We start from the raw sequence: 22,925 nt of genomic DNA, 5'->3' as shown, positions 1-22,925 counted from the left end.
ACTCATTTATTATTCCATAAAATCCCTCTTGAAAATTAGATCAGATAGGAACAGTTTTCAAGGTGAAAATTGCAAGTTTCTTAAATATGCGGTCAGACTAAAGAAATCAAGATTCGGATTTCTTCCTTGTCCAAAATTTCCATTCTGTTCTCCTCTTCCATTGCTCATCAAAGTCCAAATTTTCCAGTTTAAAAAGGTTTCCTAAAAACTTACTGCGCTGTAATCGTTTTTTACATAATTGTGGAAAAGCGATAGCTCGCACTTCCGCAAAGTTCCAAAATGAGCAGTGAATAAGTCGAACAAAAATTAATTGATCTTAGATAACTCGCATTTATTTACACCATCATACTCTGTTTTCACATCAACAACATCAATATGATCGATGACATTCATACATCATTTTAATAATTTAATATCCAGCTCCAGTGCGCTTGTAGGGGAGGGCGGGGGCAACGGGGAGTTCGTATTCATGGACGGGAGCAACAGGGAGAACGTACTCATGGACGGGAGCAACTGGGAGCTCGTAGACATGGACGGGAGCGACGGGCAAGTGGTCACCCTTGGGTTTGAATCCTTCCTCATCGGCAGCCCAGGTCAAAGTGAATTTCTCGCCTTCGGGGGAAACCCAGTAGGAAGATCCCTTGTTGGTGTTGCCCATAACGTCCTCGTAGGTGGCTTTGCCGTACGAGTCGTACTTGACTCCTTGCATCTTCTTTTGGACCTGAGATTCCTCGCGGGTGGTGTAGTCAGACTGGGCGTAGCTGTTTGACACAATCAAATTTCTCTTTAGTAAATAGCAAGACTCTTTAAACAACAAGATGTTGTTTTTACCTCCATTGGCTGCTGCCATCGAGGTTGCGCTCATCAGATTGGCTGGTGATAGTGATGTCGGCGTATTTGTTATCCTTGTATGCTGGAGCAGAGTAGGCAGGTGCGGGGTAAGCTGGGGCAGAGTAGGCTGGTTTTGAATAGGCCGGTGCGGAGTAGGTAGGTGGCTTGTATGCAGGCTTGTAGCTGGACGGAGCAGCTACAGCAACAGCCAAGACAGCGGCGATAACGAACTTTGAAATAATATGGCACATCATCAATTTGAAGTTGATACAATTTTGTGACTGTTGCAATTTTGCTACTCCATCGCATTTTTCGATACATTACTATGATGTTACTTACCAGCTTCATGTTGAATTCGGTTGATTTGTTGAACAACTGATACTTTTCATTATCCATGTCTGAGTTTATATAGTCAGGTGAAAGAGTGAAGAGCCTGATATGTTCCCTTCCCCGCCCTTCTTTGCCAATTAGGTCACTGCCAAATTTTCAAGAATACTAGATTTTTGGGGGTGATATAATAAACCATTCACTTTATCAGATATAGGCTATCTAATCGAGATAGTCCTTCGGTAAACAAAATGAACTTTTTCACTCGTTCCAAGTTTATCAAATTAGCGAAGTAATATTTTCGCGCGCCCACATTATTCGTTATCAAATAATGTTCATTTCATTTTCAAATTCTATTTGACTTAAAATATTGATTCAAGAATAGAATCTGAGCTTGGCTGATTAATTGATTTCAAACATTTAAACATGCCAAAATGTTCACGTCTTTAAAAATTGAATAACGAAAGTATTTTAATCTCAAACGTTTTTCAAGAACCTGAATCTTTCTAGCGCATCATGATAAATGCGACTTCTATTATTCTTAATGTAAAATTATTTGAGATACAAAATAATGGCAGAATTTTTGCAGAATTGAAGGCAGAATATGAAAATAGAATTTTGCATCATAAAGGTAGAGAACGCATTTTAGCACCGTATTATTATGGATAAGATCTGGTACGAAACTGTTCAAATTTCGATAACGTATTTGTGTTACAATCACATCCTTCAACCCTTGCTAAAAAATTCTCTGGTTCATTTAATAGGCCTGTAACGTTCATTTCTCTTAAATTTCATTGTTCTTCAAGTTATTTGCAGTATAACTATTCAACTAAAATGGTTAAAATGATAATTTGTTTTTGTATTTACACGTATTTATCGACACCAAACACAAAATAATGTCGATGGCAGAGAATACATGAGAATAAATTAATTTTGCAATCAGTCAATATCAATAACTTAATAGATCTTGTAGCCCTTTCCGTTGAAGGGAATGTGGACGGGGGCAACGGGGAGTTCGTATTCATGGACGGGAGCAACGGGGAGCTCGTATTCATGGACGGGAGCGACGGGCAAATGGGCACCTTTTGGCTGGAAACCGGCATCATCGGCAGACCAGGTCAAAGTGAATTTCTCGCCTTCAGGGGAAACCCAGTAGGAAGATCCCTTGTTGGTGTTGCCCATAACGTCCTCGTAGGTGGCTTTGCCGTAAGAGTCGTACTTGACTCCTTGCATCTTCTTTTGGACCTGGGATTCCTCGCGGGTGGTGTAGTCAGACTGGGCGTAGCTGTTGAACACAATCAAATTTCTCTTTAGTAAATAGCAAGACTCTTTAAACAACAAGATGTGGTTTTTACCTCCACTGGCTGCTGCCATCGAGGTTGCGCTCATCAGATTGGCTGGTGATGGTGATGTCGGCGTATTTGTTATCCTTGTATGCTGGGGCAGAGTAGGCGGGTGCGGGGTAAGCTGGGGCAGAGTAGGCCGGGGCAGAGTAGGCTGGTTTGGAGTAGGCCGGTGCGGAGTAGGTGGGTGGCTTGTATGCCGGCTTGTAGCTGGCAGCGGTAGCAACGGCTAAGACAGCGGCGATAATGAACTATGAAATAACATTGCACATAATTAATTTGAAGTTGATAAAATTTTGTGACTCTTATTCACTGATTAATACTCCATCGTATTTTTCAATTGATTATTGCGTTGTTACTTACCAGCTTCATGTTGAATTCGGTTGATTTGTTGAACAACTGACGCTTTTCTTTTTCTATGTCTTACTTTATATAGTCAGGTGAACGGGAGAAGAGCCTGATGTATGTTCCCTTCCCTGCCCTTCTTTGCCAATTAGGTCACTGCCAAGTTTTCAAGAATGCCAGATTTTTTAGGGTGAAACAATGAACCATTCACTTTATCAGATATTTCTAATCGAGATAGTCCTTCGGTTAACAAAATGAACTTTTTCACTTGTTCCAAGTATATCAAAGTAGCGAAGTAATATTTTCATGCATCAACATTATACGATATCAATTGATGTTCATTTCAAATACTATTTGACTTAAAATATCAATTCAAGAATGGAATGTAGTCTCTTCGGATTAATTGATTTCAAACATTTAAACGTGCCGAAAAAATGTTCACGTCCATACAAATTGAATAATGAAAGTATTTTAATCTCAAACGTTCGTCAAGAATCTGAATATCTGTAGCGCATGATAAATGCGATTTCAGTTATTCTTACTGTAAAATAATTTGAGATACAAAATAAATGGGCTAGACGGAATTTTGCATCTTAAAGGTAGAGAACGCATTATAGCACCGTATTATGGACGTCTGATACGAAACTGTTAAATTTCGATTTCACGCATTTGTGTTACACATACATCCTTAAACCATTTCTTTAAAAATCTCTAGTTGATTTAATAGGCCTGTAACGTTCATTTCTCTTAAATTTCATTGTTCTTCAAGTTTGCAGTATAACGGTTTAAGTTTAACTAAAACGGTTAAAATGATAATTTGTTTTTGTATTTACACGTATTTATCGAAACCAAACACATAATAATGTCGATGGCAGAGAATACATGAGAATAAATTAAATTTACAATCAGGTCAATATCAATAACTTAATAGATCTTGTAGCCCTTTCCGTTGAAGGGAATGTGGACGGGGGCAACGGGGAGTTCGTATTCATGGACGGGAGCAACTGGGAGCTCGTATTCATGGACGGGAGCGACGGGCAAATGGTCACCCTTTGGCTGGAAACCGGCATCATCGGCAGACCAGGTCAAAGTGAATTTCTCGCCTTCAGGGGAAACCCAGTAGGAAGATCCCTTGTTGGTGTTGCCCATAACATCCTCGTATGTGGCTTTGCCGTACGAGTCGTACTTGACTCCTTGCATCTTCTTCTGGACCTGGGATTCCTCGCGGGTGGTGTAGTCAGACTGGGCGTAGCTGTTTTACACAATCCAAGCATTTGCTAAGTAAATTCCAATACTGTTTAAACAGCTATTGAAAGTAAATACCTCCATTGGCTGCTGCCATCGAGATTGCGCTCATCAGATTGGCTGGTGATGGTGATGTCGGCGTATTTGTTGTCCTTGTACGCTGGGGCAGAGTAGGCAGGTGCGGGGTAAGCCGGGGCAGAGTAGGCTGGTTTGGAGTAGGCCGGTGCGGAGTAGGTGGGTGGCTTGTATGCCGGTTTGTAGCTGGACGGAGCAGCGACAGCAACGGCCAAGACAGCGGCGATTACGAACTAGTCGAAAAATTGGGCAAAAAATATTTAGTTAATAAAAATTTTGTAAAATAAGTTCTGCTGTTGCTTACCAATTTCATGTTGTATTCGGTTGATTTTGCTATTGCTGTGCAACTGATACTTTCGATCTGTGAGTTTGGGTCTTATATAGTCAAGAGAATGTAAATTTCAGGTGTTTCAGAATGACCTCATTTTTTTAGCACATCGCGTCTGCCCAAGGTGGCTTCATTTCGCTAGGTATAAGATATTCTCCGGATTAACAATGCATTCTCTTTGTACGTTTACTAGTTTGCTATATTTAGATCGAACTAAGGACATTTTGCACTATGGAGTATCAGGAATTGAGATTAATTCATTTTTGTACTTGAGATTTCCAGGAATGCTATTCATTAATTAACATACATCTGTTTAGGGAAACATTTCCGCCCCAAGAATTAACATTATCCTAGAGCATAAAGAGCTTTCTAATCGTCTGAGTTGTTCACGTGTAATAGAAGAAAACTTATAGCGATATAATCACATATTTATCTGAGCCTCATTTGCTGCAAAAACCCAGATGGACAAAAAAACTTCGGAATTAGAAATCTGAAAACGTATAACGTAGATTACTCGCAAGATTCAACAAATAAAACATTTTAATCCGAAATAAAATCCGATCCGTGATAAAACATCATCAACTATACGTATGTAAGTGTGTAACATCGTTAACTACACCTACACATAAAGAAATAGCTTGTCGGGCACTGATTCATTCTTGCTCCAATCATTCTGTTCGTTTCAGCATGGAATCAACTGATTTGGTTAATAATTATGACAAGAATATTTCTTTTATTCCCTTTGAATTAAAGTATTTCATCAGAACCCGTGAAATGAAAGCGCTTTTTCAATTAATTTAGACGTTCTGCAATTTTATTTACACCAACACATACAATGTCAAGAGGGAAGACAAAGGATACATTGGACATAATTTATATCTTCATTCATGTATCAATAATTTAATAGATCTTGTAGCCCTTTCCGTTGAAGGGAATGTGGACGGGGGCAACGGGGAGTTCGTATTCGTGGACGGGAGCAACTGGGAGCTCGTAGACATGGACGGGGGCAACGGGCAAGTGGTCACCCTTGGGCTGGAATCCGGCATCATCGGCGACCCAGGTCAAAGTGAATTTCTCGCCTTCGGGGGAAACCCAGTAAGAAGATCCCTTGTTGGTGTTGCCCATAACATCCTCGTAGGTGGCTTTGCCGTAAGAATCGTATTTGACTCCTTGCATCTTCTTTTGGACCTGAGATTCCTCGCGGGTGGTGTAGTCAGACTGGGCGTAGCTGTTTGACACAGTCAAATTTATTTTTAGTAAATAGCAAGACTCTTTAAACAACAAGATGTGGTTTTTACCTCCATTGGCTGCTGCCATCGAGGTTGCGCTCATCAGATTGGCTGGTGATGGTGATGTCGGCGTATTTGTTATTCTTGTACGCTGGGGCAGAGTAGGCAGGTGCGGGGTAAGCTGGGGCAGAGTAGGCCGGGGCAGAGTAGGCTGGTTTGGAGTAGGCCGGTGCGGAGTAAGTGGGTGGTTTGTACTCCGGCTTGTAGCTGGCAGCGGCAGCAACGGCCAAGACAGCGGCGATAACGAACTATTTGAAAAATATTCAGTTAATGAGAAGTCTGTCGAAGAACATGTCGTTTTTTTTTTGTTTGTTTCTTACCAATTTCATGTTGTAGTCGGTTGATTTGCTGTTGCTGAACAACTGATACTGTTGATCTGTGAGTTCGGGGCTTTTATAGTCGAGAGCGTCGAGAGAATGGAAACTTCAAGTGTTTCCGAGTGACCTACTTTTTAGCGCACGATGTCTTGTCTTTTCTTTAGTATGGGTAGACTCAGGCGTTACAATGCATTCTCTTTGCACGTTTACCAATTCTGTTAGTTGAGATTGAACTTTGAGTGATACATAGTATAATACTTTGAAACGAGTTCATTTATATACTTGAGGTAATACCTTTGGAACCCATTTCTTTTTTAGCACACATCTCCTTTTATGGAAAAAATTTGCGCTCTAATAGAATTTTTCGCAAGCTAACCTAAGTTGGTTCTAGAGATTTACCTCTTTATGGACTCTTCAGTCACCTATATTTTGTTTGTGTGTGACGCAAGGAAACTTCATAGCGATAAAATGTGTCAGAAATTAAATTGGGTCTCTTGTTTTTTTTACTCCCGAGATCGAAGCCAACTTTCGATATTGTTGAACTTCTAAAATCTCCTACGCGGGAACGGGATACGGTCCAATAAAAGTAAAATATAAAACAAATTTGTCAAAGTATAATAACGATTGAATTATTTTCGTCACCGAACAAAAAATATTAAATCGATATCTGTATACTGGTGAAAATAGAGATACTCGGTCTGGCTTCGATATTAGAAGTTTAAGTGGGTTTGTGCACCAATATCAATTATGTTGAAAAGTCTGGAGTGTTGATTTCTCGATAGTTATTATGATTTTATCGTGTCAAACTATAGGACACAATGCTGTGTTAGAAGTACTAATATAATTTTTACGTTAAACAGGCCTCATAATGTTTGTTTTGTGTATATTTTTGAATCACATCCAGTTTGACCCATCAAACTTCTGAATGAAAATGCTGGCTGAATGAAGATGATGTTCTGCATAGAAATTTATATTTAAACCAACACACGTATAATGTCAAGAGTCATGACAGAGAATACGTTTGACATAATTTACCAATAATTTACATCTTCACAATCAGGGATCAATAACTTAATAGATTTTGTAGCCCTTTCCGTTGAAAGGAATGTGGACGGGAGCAACTGGGAGCTCGTATTCATGGACGGGAGCGACGGGCAAGTGGTCACCCTTGGGCTGGAAACCGGCATCATCGGCAGCCCAGGTCAAAGTGAATTTCTCGCCTTCAGGGGAAACCCAGTAGGAAGATCCCTTGTTTGTGTTACCCATAACATCCTCGTAGGTGGCTTTGCCGTAAGAGTCGTATGCGACGCCTTGCATCTTCTTTTGGACCTGAGATTCCTCGCGGGTAGTGTAGTCAGATCCAGCGTAGCTATAAAACAACAAGATAATGGTTATCAGAGAGAAAATTCAAAAAAAAATACGTAAAACTGAACAGAATTCGCTATTGTAATGAAGCGGGAAACAGAATAGTTTTTACCTCCATTGGCTGCTGCCATCGAGGTTGCGCTCATCAGATTGGCTGGTGATGGTGATGTCGGCGTATTTGTTATCCTTGTATGCTGGGGCAGAGTAGGCAGGTGCGGAGTAAGCCGGGGCAGAGTAGGCTGGTTTGGAGTAGGCTGGGGCAGAGTAGGCCGGTGCGGAGTAGGTGGGTGGTTTGTACTCCGGCTTGTAGCTGGCAGCGGCAGCAACGGCCAAGACAGCGGCGATAACGAACTGCAATATCGAAATTTTGCTTTTAGTTTCATTAATTTTTTGTTATTACCAATGGTCGACATTGTTTAGTCCCTTACCAGCTTCATGTTGTATTCGGTTGGCTTGGGAAACAACTGATACTTTTGATGTTTCATTTCTTCACTTATATATCGTTGAGTGAAGGGTAGATAACATTCATGTGACCCAATTGTAAAGTGACCGATAGTCTCATTTTGGGCGTAGTACAAATAAGACTCTCACTCTCACTTTCATCCCTATCCCCTTAAGAAAACAATTTTTTCCTGTTTGATAATGAGGATGTTTATTAACTTTTTTTCCGTCAGTACGTATTGTTACATATGATAAGTAACGATTGCTAATACTTTATAACTGTTTAAAACTGAAAAATTAGTAAAAATTTGCAGGGATAGAAATTTCCGAATAACTTTGACAGCTTTTAAAAGCAATTTATTGTTTAATATTTAATTGTTATACCATTAGATGTAACGAACACTAACATTAATTTCTTTGTTCTGTCTAGTTAAACAAATCATTAATATCAGTCATGATGATTAAACATTGAAAGTAAAAGCACATATCTCATCATTTCTTTTGATACGATGAGCCAAGAAATCACAGATTGATTTTATCGAAAAGCAAAAGCCTAACCAACCATGGCCTAGAATAATATTGGTTAACCAATGAAGGAGAGAAATGGCCATCGCAAACACGCATGAAAAATTGGGACAACAGAGTAAACGAAACCGTACGTGGCACTCCCTTCTCCGGGTATATAAACTAGTCTAAAACCGATTTTAAGCCGTCAGTTGTTCAACTTATCAACTTCAACTATCATCATGAAGCTAGTAAAAAAAAATAAGTTTTTATAAGCATAATGTGATGTGAATTTTAATCTTTTTGTGGAAACCTTGTTTTTAGTTTATCATCGCCGCTGTCTTGGCCGTTGCTGCCGCTGCTACATCCAGCTACAAGCCGGAGTACAAGCCACCCACCTACTCGGCACCGGCCTATTCCAAACCAGCCTACTCTGCCCCAACCTACTCTGCCCCAACCTACTCTGCCCCAGCTTACCCCGCACCTGCCTACTCTGCCCCAGCATACAAGGATAACAAATACGCCGACATCACCATCACCAGCCAATCTGATGAGCGCAACCTCGATGGCAGCAGCCAATGGAGGTAAAAACCACATCTTGTTGTTTAAAGAGTCTTGCTATTTACTAAAGAGAAATTTGATTGTGTCAAACAGCTACGCCCAGTCTGACTACACCACCCGCGAGGAATCTCAGGTCCAAAAGAAGATGCAAGGAGTCAAGTACGACTCTTACGGCAAAGCCACCTACGAGGATGTTATGGGCAACACCAACAAGGGATCTTCCTACTGGGTTTCCCCCGAAGGCCGGAAATTCACTTTGACCTGGGTTGCCGATGATGCCGGATTCCAGCCCAAGGGTGACCACTTGCCCGTTGCCCCCGTCCATGTCTACGAACTTCCAGTTGCCCCTGTCCATGAGTACGAACTCCCCGTTGCCCCCGCTCTTCCCTACAAACGCACTGGAGCTGGATATTAAGTGCAGTCGCATATTTATTAATAGCAGATAGTTTAAGTGTTTCATGTCAATGACTATTAGAACAATGTAAAAATTTATTGATTGAGAAAACGATAAACGCAAATTTTCTTTTTCTTAATTCAATTTTGCTGCCATTGATAATTAATATTCATCCTTGATACCGACACAGTGATGTAAAATATTCTCTTTTTTCATTCGTTGAATGGTTTTTTCGCTTTGGGGGTTTACAATGGATTCATTTATATTTATCGATGGCAAAGGAATTCAAGAAATTTTTGCAGATATGAATTAAGCGCTTTAAGAACGACTTCACAGTTTTTTGTTTCAATTAATAAAACAAAATTCAGTTGTCTATAAAAAGCCAATAAATTAAAAATTCCATTAGCTTTCTTCTACTGTAATGCGTAAAGGTCACGTGTGAAAGTGTTTGTTTACGCGAAGCCCTACTACTTTGGCACATCATAAAGTTCTGTGAATTTTGAGAAATTTGAACAATCATTATATTTCTGGTGATAGGCAGAATCTGATCAAAAGAATTTCAAAATAAAATTACGTTCAATGTTCTCAGTTCATATTTACAAGTACATCAACAGGTATAACGCCGTTGCAAAGAATGCACGGATATAATATAATGATAAAGAGAAAATCAGGAGTTAATGGCTTTATTCAGGAAAATATCAATAACTTAATTAGAACTTGTAGCCCTTTCCGTTGAAGGGAATGTGGACGTTACCAACGGGAGATCGTAGTATAATATTATCAAATGGTATACCATGTTTACTTTTTTTTATCAAGACTATTATTTTATATTAGACTTTATATGATAAATGCTAATCCAGTAACATTTAGATAACATCACTTGGAATAATACGTGATGCGTGGTTATTTCAATGTCGAATTAATAATTATTTAGATTTGGTGCAATGCATCACTAAAGATGGCTCATTTAATCATAATTTTGTAATGTCCTATTTTTATTTTTTAATTGTTGAATAAATAGAAGCTCGACGAATTATAAGAGAGGTATTCGAGGAAAAAAAATGTTAACTTTTTAAAAACGTTATGGATAGACTACAGCTACACTAGTGTGTCCGTTAATTAAACCGTTAACGGTTTAGTAAAATATAAACTTTTTCTCAAATGCCCCACACTAGATGGCGAAGTCGTCGAGCTATGCCCATCTGGCCATCTCGCGGCAGTCATGGAAGTTGTTGCATGGGGTGGTTGTCTGATGTTTCTTTCTTTAACCACATTAAAAAAATATGGCGACCACGTCGACCACGTTGCGAGATGCCGGCTGCCGGGATTTATTTTTCGCCATTAATAAAATAATAATTACCGCCTACTTCAACAATTGGTGTCGTACGAAAACAGCAGTGCAATGTACCATAGAGAGTGTGGGTTGTGGTCGTGGAGAAAATCAGTTTCAACTAGTTAAATTAATAAGAATAGTAGAACTTCAGTGAAGGGTGTAGTAAAAGTTGAGTTCAGAATTTAAAATCTTTCAATAATTCTGAATGTGCTAAAAATCGAATTTTTTATTCTTTTTAAGTTCCAGACATACAACATTTTCTTGTTTTAGTTGCAAGTGGTTGCAATGATGGTGTACCAATGGTGAAGGCAGAATGAGAAACAGGTATTGCTTTCATCTTCTCATGTCTCTTTCACACGCTAAAGTTCTGGATTTTTTGTCAAGCTTACATATGCTCTGAAATTGAATAACCAATAATGCCTTATTGGCTCTTAACTAGCATCTGATCGTGTGTAATGATTTTTTACAAATTATGTCATTTTTGATAGAATAAGGGTAAGAAATATAGGTAAGAATAAGCTAGATGAACATAAAGAGAAGAAAGTAAAATTCAAGTAAAGATATTAAGTAGAACTGTGCTTTATTTGTCCCACCTCCACCAGGTTTTAGGACAAGAAAAATCACAGTGACACAAGAAATAGTCATCCTGTTAGGTTGTGTGTATTTTTTGTTTTTAAATAATGACTGAATATTTTAATGAAATTCCTCATTTATTTTCTCAGACTCTGGAATATTTGCATTTCAACCGATATTGGTGCAAATACTGATTCTATAAGTCACATCTTTGCAGAAGAAATGGCAGCCTGGAAGAAATTGGCGGTGGTGATTGGTGTGAATTTAGAAATTGAGGCAGGTGTTTCCCACAATGTACTTGACGAAAGAACTTGAAGGTGCATACAATAAAACTTAGTTTTTGTCATAAAAGATGCTTATAGTTCTTTATATTTTAGGCACTGTAAGCCAATGCTATCTGGAATTTCGCTAGAAATGTCTTTCAGACAGTCATAAACGTTGAGAAAAAAGAAGAACCTGAACTCAAAATAGAACCAGAAGAACCATATAGCATATATACTACCGGTATAACTCTCCAAGACCCACGTGCTCAAAGACTACATGTATTATTATGGCATGCTCTTGTTCATTTACGACTAATGGTTTTGGTGGAGTCATCAAATTGGGCATTGGAAAGCTAGCTGCAAAGATTTGTAAACTAGTACACGAGCAATCCACTTCCGGTCGGTAAGAACCAGGCGTCCTAGAAGAGACACTATAAATGTAAATGTCGTTCAAGTTTTCCATTACCAAACCTTTATCGGCTTCATTATCTCAAAGGACAAAGGCATAGAGGAATAGGAAACATTTTCATTTCTTTCCCAATCCAAAGCTAATGAGCAAATTTTTCTTTCTAACTAATCCGGAAACACAAAATGATGAAATTCGTCTTTACGGTCAACTAGTTCGACCGTATCATGAGTGAACCAACTAGCCTGATGTCATTCAAGATTTCCATCACGGTCCCAAGAATAATTCCCCGGCTTGGATTTTCTCATTGGCCTGACCTCTCTTAAAGAGTCTCTCGTTTTTCCGCACAAACGGCTTTGTGTTGCTACAGAAAGGGTGTTGTTTCTCCGTAATGAAAGTTAAAAGGTAATTCTTGTTTTGGATCCCTTAAGCTTACTGAATCTAAAATATTTGTGTATGAATTTACAGGGAGACTAGCCTATAATTTCCACATCGCCTGAAACTGCTGTCCATTTTGCTAGTCTTCGTTATAGAAGAAATTCTGCCATCTCTTCATCGATGAGAGACTTGCTGTAACGTTTTGTCAGAAACACTACAGTTAAAGTAATAATGAATGCTAGGTTTTAGCGAACTTAAATGCGTTGTTCAAGTTTTGTGAGTAGACCAGTCCTGCAATCAAATACTGAGTTTTGAGACGTGTCAAATAGATGGCGTGTTGATTGTATCAGTAATCGGCTATGGCGGTTTGCTGTCAAAAGTTAAGCTTTCTTTTCTTCGAAAATTAATAATGAATTCATAGGTAAATTCGAATTTTTCGTCCGTAACTTGTCGGTGATGTGTTCTATTCCGTGTATATGTTAAACAACTCTAATGTTTCTCATCAACTTACAGTAGGAAACGTGTAAGGGTCGTGCAGCCTATTGTCAAAGTTCTATTTTGTTCAAAATAATTGTATTCTACTGAATGTGCCATCGAAATTATGCAGGTATCAACCAATTACACTAGTTTTATTACAGTATTGCTGAAACATATATTCTTCTCGTCTTGTTTATGAGGTGTCATCATAATTATCTGCTGTTTGTATTGGACTTGCTAGATCACCAACCTCAGCATAGACCAATCTCTCATTCCATCATTCTAGATAAACTTGGATAACTGATGGGTGGTTTCATGTGTAAGTTCACTTATCATGTCCCTGAACTTTATTGTTGCAGTTCAATATGTATTTAAATTATTGATCTGCACTTATGTTTATCTAATAACGTTTAAGAGAGGATTTCGAGTGTATACTGATAAGTGTGTGTTTGTGTCTGTTTAATTATTCTTTTAGATCATAGATGACAAGCACATTGATGACACAAATTATAAACAAGTTGACTTTTTTTTTTTTTTAATTTTATTTACAGGTTCTAAATTAGAGGTTTCTAAATTGGCATGACCAACTTTATGAGAAGTCATGTCCTTTCAAGAAAAGGACAAGGACTATACAGTCCTTCCTTGTTTGCTAACCTGTTGGCTGCAACCCTTGAATCTCCATTATTTACTTCCTTACACGGGCCCTCCTGATTTGAGGTAATACTTACTGTCGCTACAATCTTGTTTGAATATTATTTTCATCTAAATAAATGTTCATTCTCCTTACAGAATAATCCTTCACTACTGATCATGGACTTCATCCATTGGTGAAAACGGACGAGAGAATGCTGTAATCCAAGACTGATTAATTGTGTAGTTAGATTCAATTACAAGTGCATATCTGGGCTCCCTTCTTTTCTGTGGCCCCGTTTCCCTAACTAACCACTAACCAACGCCCGCCGGTGGTCACTCACCCGCTGTGAAACCAGGAGGAGGGGAGGGCTCTGGTCGAACGGGGACTTGGAAGGCGCATGATCCGATGAAAACTTTTGGAGGGTCATGAGTCTAACCCGGAAGCCTAGTATGACTACATCTCCCCAGTAAAACTTGCCTCGTACTTCTCTCTTCTTCTCGGTCCAGATAAATATCTCTGGGGGCCGTAGACATGTCCTATAACAGCATGTGCGAGTTAAACAAAGCAACCCACTACCCAATGAAACAAAAAGCCATGGTTTATTATTTGCGCAAATCTCCGTCAGTCAGGTTACAAATTTTTCTAATTCAACAACTCGCGTAGAATTTTGCATCTAGTCTATTAGTGCAAATCGCGATTCCATGTGTTTGGTAGTTAAGAAAATGGTTGTTTAAAAAACAAACAATGGGGTGTTCTGAGTAGCAAAAAAAACTCACCATTGTATGTTTTTTAAACAACCATCTTCATACCAAACACATAGGATCGCTATTTGCACCAGTAGACTAGATGCAAAATTCGACAGAAGTTGATGGAGTTTGAAAAACTTGTAACTTGACTGACGCAGATTTCCGCAAAACTAAACCATCGCTTTTTGTCTCATTGCCGCAGCGGTGGTGGCGGGTTGCGTTTAAACTCGTGCAGTAGTAAACCGTCTTGAACCGGACGCTCTGTTTATTGATTTTTTTTTAACATTTTAAAAATAAAAAATAAATTAGTTCATATAATGTTTTATTTTATTTATTACAGATATTACATGGATAAGGTTTAGCATTGGTTTATAGGGTTAAGGGTGTAGATTTAAGGGTTGGTAGGTGGATGTTTCCGGGGTTTGAAGGATTGGATAAGGTATATGTTTGTGGGGTTTGGAGATTAATTGGTAGAGATACGTTTGTGGGGTTATAGATTAACAAAATTTTTATCCAAACTTAAAATATCCTCCCTCCAACATCCACCACTTTCCTTTCCCAACCCCAAAAACATGTATATTATTTGTTTGACATAAACATCCCGTATTTGTTTCTGTTGCTTCTTAACTTATAAAAGGTAAACTGCAATAGCCGCGATGACAATTTAACATAATATGATGCAACTTCAGTAAAACAACATCAGCACCAAGGAACGGCCAATTGAACTTGATGTAGAAAGATCTTTTACCAGCATAGGCTTCAACAACGTGCCACATCGGACAGCAACTACGCGAACATAAAACACTAAACCTATAAACAAGAAATGAATTAATCAAGATGAATAAATGTCACTTTATGTTATTTACAAGAGTTAAAGCCCTCAGCTGGCTGCATCAAATCCATGTGTACGTTGGGCGGCAACAAAGAAGCTCATACTTTTACCAGACTAGTAATCCAATTTATAAAAAAAAAACTCAATTACTATCAACTATCAAGAAAACAATGTCTTAAATTACAAAAACAAAAAATACATAAGTTAAAGTAAACTATGCAAACACAATTCTTCAGAATAAAAGTTGCAAAAGAACCTAAAGCTAGCAAGCATTTGAAGGTAGACAACTGAAAATTCTACAACAAATAAGTTAAGAGATAGTCACCGACTAACTAAGTCTGTAGTCTCACAGTTAGAAAGTTGAACATATTTACCTGAATAGTTCTGAAGGGTTTCTTACAAAACGTAAAGCCGGTACAGGAAAAAGAAGAATTTATCCTTGGCATGGCTGTCCAATTCAAAGAGCTCAATTTCACCTACATTAGGGAAGAAAAGAGTTACTTATAACAGGATATCAAATGCAGTTTTTTTTTCTTTTTTTCAGACCTGGAGTGTTACAATTCTGGCTCGGGCATCACTCAATGAGGGGAAAGAATTGAGGTAATCACTAGTTGTGATTGTAATGGGTAAATGATTTTCAACCTTTTTGTTGAGATCCAACTCTTACGGCACTCTGTGCAGAATTGAGAATTCTACAAACAAATAATGGTTAAATTGTTATTAAAATATCTATTACACTGCAGGGTTCTCACTTTTCAATGCTTGGCATTGTCTTTCAATAGCAGGTGGTGTCAAGTGAAGAAAGTTGGGGATCTTCATCAACTCTGCATTGGCAAATTTGCCGGGTGGTGTTGCACCAGGGACAACCCAGCCCTGATGCAAGGGCAGCGGGACACTAGCTGGATGGAAAGATCTGGCAACTGGCCAAACCGAGGGCCAGTCTTGATCAGTTGGCATTTTGTTGGAACGTGGAGGATGAACTGCTGCTCTATTGTATACTTTGCGACCGTATGATCTCATATTTAACGACTTGTTGGGGCTCAGATCCAGCGAACGGAATTCATCATCTCCTAATAAATTTTACAGAAAGCCGGTTACAGCACATGCCATTCACGTGTACATAATCTTATGGTTGGGCTTATTGGCCCCCGGATTCCGGGGGCCAATAGCACTTTTGGCTATTGGCCCCCGGATTCCGGGGGAAAGCTATTGGCCCCGGCCGCTAGGGGGCCTACGGGGAAGGGCCGCGCCTACCAGCAGGCTTTTGACAATTGACACATTGAATCAAGCGTAAACACCTTAAATCTGCCATCTTGTGTGAATGAACTTCGTTTGGTTTGAATTGTAATCCGACCATTCGCTTCGCTCGCGAGTTTCCCTCTAGGTCCGACCTTTTCTGAATTTTTGTTCTACTTAACTTATTAATTTGTTTTTCGTCTAATAAGTTTTTATTAAAAATATTTTTATATTCTTATGCTTTATTCCGTTTTTATTTCCCTCTCTTTTTTTCTAGTTAGATACCTAGTTATAGATTCTTATGGGTTTAAACCTTTATCAGGTTTAAATCATTTCAGTTTATCCAATGATTTGAAATTATTTTATTAGAGATTAATTAAATTAATTAACAAAAATTGCAAATATTGATAATGGAGGTGATAACTCCGGAAACCGGAGTGTGATAGCGTCTTTGAACACTAGCTAAGCACTGCATATTTTAAGAAAAGTGTTCTACTGTCGGTCATGCGAATAAACTTGGTTGGAATTCTATTGTCAGACATTTAATATACTGCATATTTAAAATTCAATGGAGTTCTATTGTCGAACATGAAAATATTTAAAGAATTATTGGAGTTCTACTACTATCACTTGTCAACAACACGGCCGGCTGCTGGTACTAGGCGCGGCCCTTCCCCGTAGTACCAAAGGCACAGGCAGTGACTTCAAAAACAAAAGACTGCTGTGAGGCGCGATCCTTTTCCAGTGTCCCCCTAGCGGCAGGGGCCAATAGCATTTTTGGCTATTGGCCCCCGAAATCCGGGGGCCAATAGATTTTTCCTAATCTTATGATACTAAGTTTGAACAGATGAAAGTTACCATCCACTTTTTGAATTTCTTCATTTTTGCGAAATGATGTGGGATAATTAGAAATGGGTCTATTAGTTGGCACAAACTGCTGAAAATTACGGAAAACACGTAGGTTGACAATTGCAGACATTTCATTCGACTTTTTTTTTCCTCTTTTTTAGCAGACTAAAATACAAGTTTCGTCGCCATCTATGATTCACATTTACAACTACTGATATGGATCTAAGTCTTCGTTACGCAAGACCGCCGCCATTTGTTTTCGAGCACTGATTGAAAGCGTATGGCGTATCGTTAGACAATCCGTACGACGTATTTTCCTTCCTCACATTTTTCTTCATAAAAATGGTATTTATGTTTGGATTGTTAGATGTTACCGAATCTTAATTATTTTTTGTGTGAATTTAGATGGTTGCGTGATAACCTAGCCAATAATTTCTACTTGGAAATTTCAGCTGATCATGTGGCCTGAACTGGCCTGAACGTCACTGGCCTGAATGTCCGGGACCCGGCCTGAGCAAAGCCTGAGCATCTGTACATTTTGTCAAGATGTCATCTCTTTTTCCTGTACCGGCTGTACGTTTTGTAAGAAACACTTAAGAACAAATCAGGTAAATATGTTCAACTTTCTAATGTGAGACTTAGTTAGTCGGTGACTATTTCTTAACTTGCCTAGCTGTAGAACTTTATTTGTCTACCTTGGAAAAGCTTTCTAGCTGTTCCTTTGGCAACATTTATTCTGAGAGATTGTGCAGTTTACTTTAATTTCTGCCATTTTTGTTTTTGTCATTTGAGACGCTGTTTCCTTTATAGTAATTGGTTTTTTTTTTGTGATAAACAGTTTGGTAAAGTCTAAGCTTCTTTGTTGCTACCCAATGTACACATGGATTTGATGCAGCCAACTGGTAAAGGGTGTTCCTACTGCTGTGTTTTCGTCAAATGAAGAAACACAAACAACTGAAGTAATTAAATTTCAATCAACTTTCTAATTGTCTGTCTCATTCAAAAAGCTTGCTAACTGATACTGAGAGATTTCATAGTTAAGCTATAGTTGTGTAATTTTTTTTAATCGTCATGAGAATTCACTGCTTGATAGTAATTGATTTTTTTAAAAGCAGGATTAACATCCAGTTACAGTCTTAGCTTCACTTTCTTCTTTGTTGAAGTCTAAATCACACATTTTTGTTTGTTCCAACAATAGCTATAAGATATTGTTTTCAGAATATTTGTTTTCAGAATATTTGGTTTATCTAAAACCACAAAGTGTCATTAATTCGTCCTTTCAGACAGAATTTCCATGATGCTGAAGATTGATTCTTTTAATTTCGGTTATAGGTTTATCGTGTATGTTCGCGTAGTTGCTGTCCGATGTGGCACGTTGTTGCAGCCTATGCTGGTGAAAGATCTTTCTACATAAAGTTCAATTGGCCGTTGCTTGGTGCTGATGTCGTGTTACCGAAGTTGCATCATATTTTGTTAAATTGTCATCGTGACTATTGCAGTTTACCGTTTATAAGTTCAGAAGCAACAAAAACAAATATGGGATGTTTATGTCAACAAATAATAAACATGTTTCCGGGGTTGGGAAAGGAAGGATGTTAGAGGGGGGAGGGAGGATATTTCAAGTTTGGATAAAAATTCAGTTAATCTATAACCCTACAAATGTTGCCCTACCAATTAATCTCCAAACCCCACAAACATACCTTCCAATCCTTTAAACCCCGAAAACATACACCTACTAACCCCTAAATTTATACCCTCAACCCTAAAAACCAATTACCTTAACCATGTGTAATAAATCAAAATAAATACGTTATATGAACCAATTTGTTTTCTTTTCTTTTTAAAATGTTAAAAAAAATCAATAAACAGAGCGTCCGGTTCAAGACGGTTTACTACTGCACGAGTTTAAACGCAACCCGCCACCACCGCTGCGGCAATGAGACAAAAAGCGATGGTTTAGTTTTGCGGAAATCTGCGTCAGTCAAGTTACAAGTTTTTCAAACTCCATCAACTTCTGTCGAATTTTGCATCTAGTCTACTGGTGCAAATAGCGATCCTATGTGTTTGGTATGAAGATGGTTGTTTAAAAAACATACAATGGTGAGTTTTTTTTGCTACTCAGAACACCCCATTGTTTGTTTTTTAAACAACCATTTTCTTAACTACCAAACACATGGAATCGCGATTTGCACTAATAGACTAGATGCAAAATTCTACGCGAGTTGTTGAATTAGAAAAATTTGTAACCTGACTGACGGAGATTTGCGCAAATAATAAACCATGGCTTTTTGTTTCATTGGGTAGTGGGTTGCTTTGTTTAACTCGCACATGCTGTTATAGGACATGTCTACGGCCCCCAGAGATATTTATCTGGACCGAGAAGAAGAGAGAAGTACGAGGCAAGTTTTACTGGGGAGATGTAGTCATACTAGGCTTCCGGGTTAGACTCATGACCCTCCAAAAGTTTTCATCGGATCATGCGCCTTCCAAGTCCCCGTTCGACCAGAGCCCTCCCCTCCTCCTGGTTTCACAGCGGGTGAGTGACCACCGGCGGGCGTTGGTTAGTGGTTAGTTAGGGAAACGGGGCCACAGAAAAGAAGGGAGCCCAGATATGCACTTGTAATTGAATCTAACTACACAATTAATCAGTCTTGGATTACAGCATTCTCTCGTCCGTTTTCACCAATGGATGAAGTCCATGATCAGTAGTGAAGGATTATTCTGTAAGGAGAATGAACATTTATTTAGATGAAAATAATATTCAAACAAGATTGTAGCGACAGTAAGTATTACCTCAAATCAGGAGGGCCCGTGTAAGGAAGTAAATAATGGAGATTCAAGGGTTGCAGCCAACAGGTTAGCAAACAAGGAAGGACTGTATAGTCCTTGTCCTTTTCTTGAAAGGACATGACTTCTCATAAAGTTGGTCATGCCAATTTAGAAACCTCTAATTTAGAACCTGTAAATAAAATTTAAAAAAAAAAAAAAGTCAACTTGTTTATAATTTGTGTCATCAATGTGCTTGTCATCTATGATCTAAAAGAATAATTAAACAGACACAAACACACACTTATCAGTATACACTCGAAATCCTCTCTTAAACGTTATTAGATAAACATAAGTGCAGATCAATAATTTAAATACATATTGAACTGCAACAATAAAGTTCAGGGACATGATAAGTGAACTTACACATGAAACCACCCATCAGTTATCCAAGTTTATCTAGAATGATGGAATGAGAGATTGGTCTATGCTGAGGTTGGTGATCTAGCAAGTCCAATACAAACAGCAGATAATTATGATGACACCTCATAAACAAGACGAGAAGAATATATGTTTCAGCAATACTGTAATAAAACTAGTGTAATTGGTTGATACCTGCATAATTTCGATGGCACATTCAGTAGAATACAATTATTTTGAACAAAATAGAACTTTGACAATAGGCTGCACGACCCTTACACGTTTCCTACTGTAAGTTGATGAGAAACATTAGAGTTGTTTAACATATACACGGAATAGAACACATCACCGACAAGTTACGGACGAAAAATTCGAATTTACCTATGAATTCATTATTAATTTTCGAAGAAAAGAAAGCTTAACTTTTGACAGCAAACCGCCATAGCCGATTACTGATACAATCAACACGCCATCTATTTGACACGTCTCAAAACTCAGTATTTGATTGCAGGACTGGTCTACTCACAAAACTTGAACAACGCATTTAAGTTCGCTAAAACCTAGCATTCATTATTACTTTAACTGTAGTGTTTCTGACAAAACGTTACAGCAAGTCTCTCATCGATGAAGAGATGGCAGAATTTCTTCTATAACGAAGACTAGCAAAATGGACAGCAGTTTCAGGCGATGTGGAAATTATAGGCTAGTCTCCCTGTAAATTCATACACAAATATTTTAGATTCAGTAAGCTTAAGGGATCCAAAACAAGAATTACCTTTTAACTTTCATTACGGAGAAACAACACCCTTTCTGTAGCAACACAAAGCCGTTTGTGCGGAAAAACGAGAGACTCTTTAAGAGAGGTCAGGCCAATGAGAAAATCCAAGCCGGGGAATTATTCTTGGGACCGTGATGGAAATCTTGAATGACATCAGGCTAGTTGGTTCACTCATGATACGGTCGAACTAGTTGACCGTAAAGACGAATTTCATCATTTTGTGTTTCCGGATTAGTTAGAAAGAAAAATTTGCTCATTAGCTTTGGATTGGGAAAGAAATGAAAATGTTTCCTATTCCTCTATGCCTTTGTCCTTTGAGATAATGAAGCCGATAAAGGTTTGGTAATGGAAAACTTGAACGACATTTACATTTATAGTGTCTCTTCTAGGACGCCTGGTTCTTACCGACCGGAAGTGGATTGCTCGTGTACTAGTTTACAAATCTTTGCAGCTAGCTTTCCAATGCCCAATTTGATGACTCCACCAAAACCATTAGTCGTAAATGAACAAGAGCATGCCATAATAATACATGTAGTCTTTGAGCACGTGGGTCTTGGAGAGTTATACCGGTAGTATATATGCTATATGGTTCTTCTGGTTCTATTTTGAGTTCAGGTTCTTCTTTTTTCTCAACGTTTATGACTGTCTGAAAGACATTTCTAGCGAAATTCCAGATAGCATTGGCTTACAGTGCCTAAAATATAAAGAACTATAAGCATCTTTTATGACAAAAACTAAGTTTTATTGTATGCACCTTCAAGTTCTTTCGTCAAGTACATTGTGGGAAACACCTGCCTCAATTTCTAAATTCACACCAATCACCACCGCCAATTTCTTCCAGGCTGCCATTTCTTCTGCAAAGATGTGACTTATAGAATCAGTATTTGCACCAATATCGGTTGAAATGCAAATATTCCAGAGTCTGAGAAAATAAATGAGGAATTTCATTAAAATATTCAGTCATTATTTAAAAACAAAAAATACACACAACCTAACAGGATGACTATTTCTTGTGTCACTGTGATTTTTCTTGTCCTAAAACCTGGTGGAGGTGGGACAAATAAAGCACAGTTCTACTTAATATCTTTACTTGAATTTTACTTTCTTCTCTTTATGTTCATCTAGCTTATTCTTACCTATATTTCTTACCCTTATTCTATCAAAAATGACATAATTTGTAAAAAATCATTACACACGATCAGATGCTAGTTAAGAGCCAATAAGGCATTATTGGTTATTCAATTTCAGAGCATATGTAAGCTTGACAAAAAATCCAGAACTTTAGCGTGTGAAAGAGACATGAGAAGATGAAAGCAATACCTGTTTCTCATTCTGCCTTCACCATTGGTACACCATCATTGCAACCACTTGCAACTAAAACAAGAAAATGTTGTATGTCTGGAACTTAAAAAGAATAAAAAATTCGATTTTTAGCACATTCAGAATTATTGAAAGATTTTAAATTCTGAACTCAACTTTTACTACACCCTTCACTGAAGTTCTACTATTCTTATTAATTTAACTAGTTGAAACTGATTTTCTCCACGACCACAACCCACACTCTCTATGGTACATTGCACTGCTGTTTTCGTACGACACCAATTGTTGAAGTAGGCGGTAATTATTATTTTATTAATGGCGAAAAATAAATCCCGGCAGCCGGCATCTCGCAACGTGGTCGACGTGGTCGCCATATTTTTTTAATGTGGTTAAAGAAAGAAACATCAGACAACCACCCCATGCAACAACTTCCATGACTGCCGCGAGATGGCCAGATGGGCATAGCTCGACGACTTCGCCATCTAGTGTGGGGCATTTGAGAAAAAGTTTGCCAACGGTTAAACGGACTAAAATAAAAATAAAAAAAAT

The 22,925-nt window shown here is 38.3% G+C and overlaps 5 protein-coding genes, 6 long non-coding RNA genes and 1 pseudogene across 28 annotated transcripts in view; 6 read left to right on the top strand and 6 right to left on the bottom strand.

The window, feature by feature from the left end:
• Positions 1-310: 310 nt before the first annotated feature.
• LOC124314815 (larval cuticle protein LCP-22-like) lies at positions 311-1,242 on the bottom strand. Its single transcript, XM_046780198.1, has 3 exons — positions 1,171-1,242; positions 832-1,061; positions 311-761 (listed from the first exon to the last, which is right to left on the bottom strand). Exons 1-3 carry the CDS (start codon positions 1,225-1,227, stop codon positions 410-412), a joined length of 639 nt encoding a protein of 212 aa, XP_046636154.1. The 5' UTR covers positions 1,228-1,242; the 3' UTR covers positions 311-409.
• On the top strand, positions 543-2,365 carry LOC124314904. The gene is made up of 2 exons (XR_006911308.1): positions 543-593; positions 2,276-2,365. It is a non-coding gene; the product is annotated as an uncharacterized LOC124314904 (long non-coding RNA).
• On the bottom strand, positions 1,997-2,936 carry LOC124314897 (pupal cuticle protein 20-like). The gene is made up of 3 exons (XM_046780317.1): positions 2,865-2,936; positions 2,514-2,752; positions 1,997-2,443 (listed from the first exon to the last, which is right to left on the bottom strand). The coding sequence occupies exons 1-3, from the start codon at positions 2,871-2,873 to the stop codon at positions 2,116-2,118; spliced, it is 576 nt and encodes a 191-aa protein (XP_046636273.1). The 5' UTR covers positions 2,874-2,936; the 3' UTR covers positions 1,997-2,115.
• On the top strand, positions 2,605-6,043 carry LOC124314912. 2 transcript variants are annotated; one of them, XR_006911321.1, is made up of 3 exons: positions 2,605-2,684; positions 4,266-4,314; positions 5,893-6,043. It is a non-coding gene; the product is annotated as an uncharacterized LOC124314912 (long non-coding RNA). The 2 variants fall into 2 exon arrangements; XR_006911320.1 differs by lacking the exons at positions 4,266-4,314; positions 5,893-6,043 and adding an exon at positions 4,326-4,392 and having other exon boundaries at positions 2,620-2,684.
• LOC124314831 (endocuticle structural glycoprotein SgAbd-1-like) lies at positions 3,651-4,578 on the bottom strand. The gene is made up of 3 exons (XM_046780220.1): positions 4,471-4,578; positions 4,170-4,399; positions 3,651-4,098 (listed from the first exon to the last, which is right to left on the bottom strand). The coding sequence occupies exons 1-3, from the start codon at positions 4,477-4,479 to the stop codon at positions 3,771-3,773; spliced, it is 567 nt and encodes a 188-aa protein (XP_046636176.1). The 5' UTR covers positions 4,480-4,578; the 3' UTR covers positions 3,651-3,770.
• Positions 5,287-22,925, bottom strand: part of LOC124314779 (endocuticle structural glycoprotein SgAbd-1-like) — a 24,299-nt gene continuing 6,660 nt past the window's right edge. The window contains exons 1-3 of one of the 2 annotated variants that reach the window (XM_046780135.1): positions 6,104-6,207; positions 5,793-6,031; positions 5,287-5,722 (exon numbers count right to left, since the gene is read on the bottom strand). In XM_046780135.1, the coding sequence (XP_046636091.1) occupies positions 5,395-5,722; positions 5,793-6,031; positions 6,104-6,112 (576 nt within the window). In that variant the 5' untranslated portion in view covers positions 6,113-6,207 and the 3' untranslated portion in view covers positions 5,287-5,394. Of the gene's footprint in view, positions 5,723-5,792; positions 6,032-6,103; positions 6,208-22,925 lie in introns of those variants that run through there. The other variant, XM_046780134.1, reaches the window with a different exon arrangement.
• LOC124314808 (larval cuticle protein 65Ag1-like) overlaps positions 8,565-22,925 on the top strand; it is a 27,195-nt gene continuing 12,834 nt past the window's right edge. Inside the window, exons 1-3 of one of the 3 annotated variants that reach the window (XM_046780185.1) lie at positions 8,576-8,661; positions 8,735-8,994; positions 9,065-9,504. In XM_046780185.1, coding sequence (XP_046636141.1) covers positions 8,653-8,661; positions 8,735-8,994; positions 9,065-9,386 — 591 coding nt within the window. In that variant the 5' untranslated portion in view covers positions 8,576-8,652 and the 3' untranslated portion in view covers positions 9,387-9,504. Of the gene's footprint in view, positions 8,662-8,734; positions 8,995-9,064; positions 9,505-22,925 lie in introns of those variants that run through there. The other 2 variants (XM_046780183.1, XM_046780184.1) reach the window with 2 other exon arrangements.
• On the top strand, positions 10,595-13,674 carry LOC124314930. Of its 8 annotated transcripts, none has more exons than XR_006911369.1 (9): positions 10,597-10,866; positions 10,939-11,022; positions 11,301-11,351; positions 11,421-11,588; positions 11,649-12,345; positions 12,409-12,925; positions 12,996-13,114; positions 13,347-13,512; positions 13,585-13,674. It is a non-coding gene; the product is annotated as an uncharacterized LOC124314930 (long non-coding RNA). The 8 variants fall into 8 exon arrangements; XR_006911370.1 differs by having other exon boundaries at positions 10,597-11,022; positions 11,649-11,973; positions 12,031-12,345; XR_006911364.1 differs by having other exon boundaries at positions 10,599-11,022; positions 12,409-12,739; positions 12,832-12,925.
• On the bottom strand, positions 14,790-17,237 carry LOC124314809 (annotated as a pseudogene).
• Positions 16,044-17,555, top strand: LOC124314979. The gene is made up of 3 exons (XR_006911452.1): positions 16,044-16,123; positions 17,254-17,437; positions 17,498-17,555. It is a non-coding gene; the product is annotated as an uncharacterized LOC124314979 (long non-coding RNA).
• On the top strand, positions 17,603-18,623 carry LOC124314918. Its single transcript, XR_006911333.1, has 3 exons — positions 17,603-17,700; positions 17,931-18,051; positions 18,425-18,623. It is a non-coding gene; the product is annotated as an uncharacterized LOC124314918 (long non-coding RNA).
• On the bottom strand, positions 19,724-22,797 carry LOC124314931. 7 transcript variants are annotated; one of them, XR_006911377.1, is made up of 9 exons: positions 22,377-22,797; positions 22,048-22,098; positions 21,811-21,978; positions 21,426-21,750; positions 21,054-21,368; positions 20,474-20,990; positions 20,285-20,403; positions 19,886-20,051; positions 19,724-19,813 (listed from the first exon to the last, which is right to left on the bottom strand). It is a non-coding gene; the product is annotated as an uncharacterized LOC124314931 (long non-coding RNA). The 7 variants fall into 7 exon arrangements; XR_006911375.1 differs by having other exon boundaries at positions 21,054-21,750; positions 22,377-22,460; positions 22,533-22,797; XR_006911373.1 differs by having other exon boundaries at positions 20,474-20,567; positions 20,660-20,990; positions 21,054-21,750; positions 22,377-22,794.

Source organism: Daphnia pulicaria, chromosome 10 (assembly GCF_021234035.1).
Source record: "Daphnia pulicaria isolate SC F1-1A chromosome 10, SC_F0-13Bv2, whole genome shotgun sequence".
Classification (NCBI taxonomy): domain Eukaryota; kingdom Metazoa; phylum Arthropoda; class Branchiopoda; order Diplostraca; family Daphniidae; genus Daphnia; species Daphnia pulicaria.
This window is presented reverse-complemented; position numbering and strand designations above follow the sequence as displayed.

Coding starts and splice junctions, on each gene's coding strand:
- LOC124314831 (XM_046780220.1), bottom strand. Junction 4,099..4,169: donor GATGGCAGCAGCCAATGGAG/GTATTTACTTTC, acceptor TGTGTAAAACAG/CTACGCCCAGTCTGACTACA.
- LOC124314815 (XM_046780198.1), bottom strand. CDS start 1,227: ATGGATAATGAAAAGTATCAGTTGTTCAACAAATCAACCGAATTCAAC. Junction 1,062..1,170: donor CCGAATTCAACATGAAGCTG/GTAAGTAACATC, acceptor ATTATTTCAAAG/TTCGTTATCGCCGCTGTCTT. Junction 762..831: donor GATGGCAGCAGCCAATGGAG/GTAAAAACAACA, acceptor TGTGTCAAACAG/CTACGCCCAGTCTGACTACA.
- LOC124314897 (XM_046780317.1), bottom strand. Junction 2,444..2,513: donor GATGGCAGCAGCCAGTGGAG/GTAAAAACCACA, acceptor TGTGTTCAACAG/CTACGCCCAGTCTGACTACA.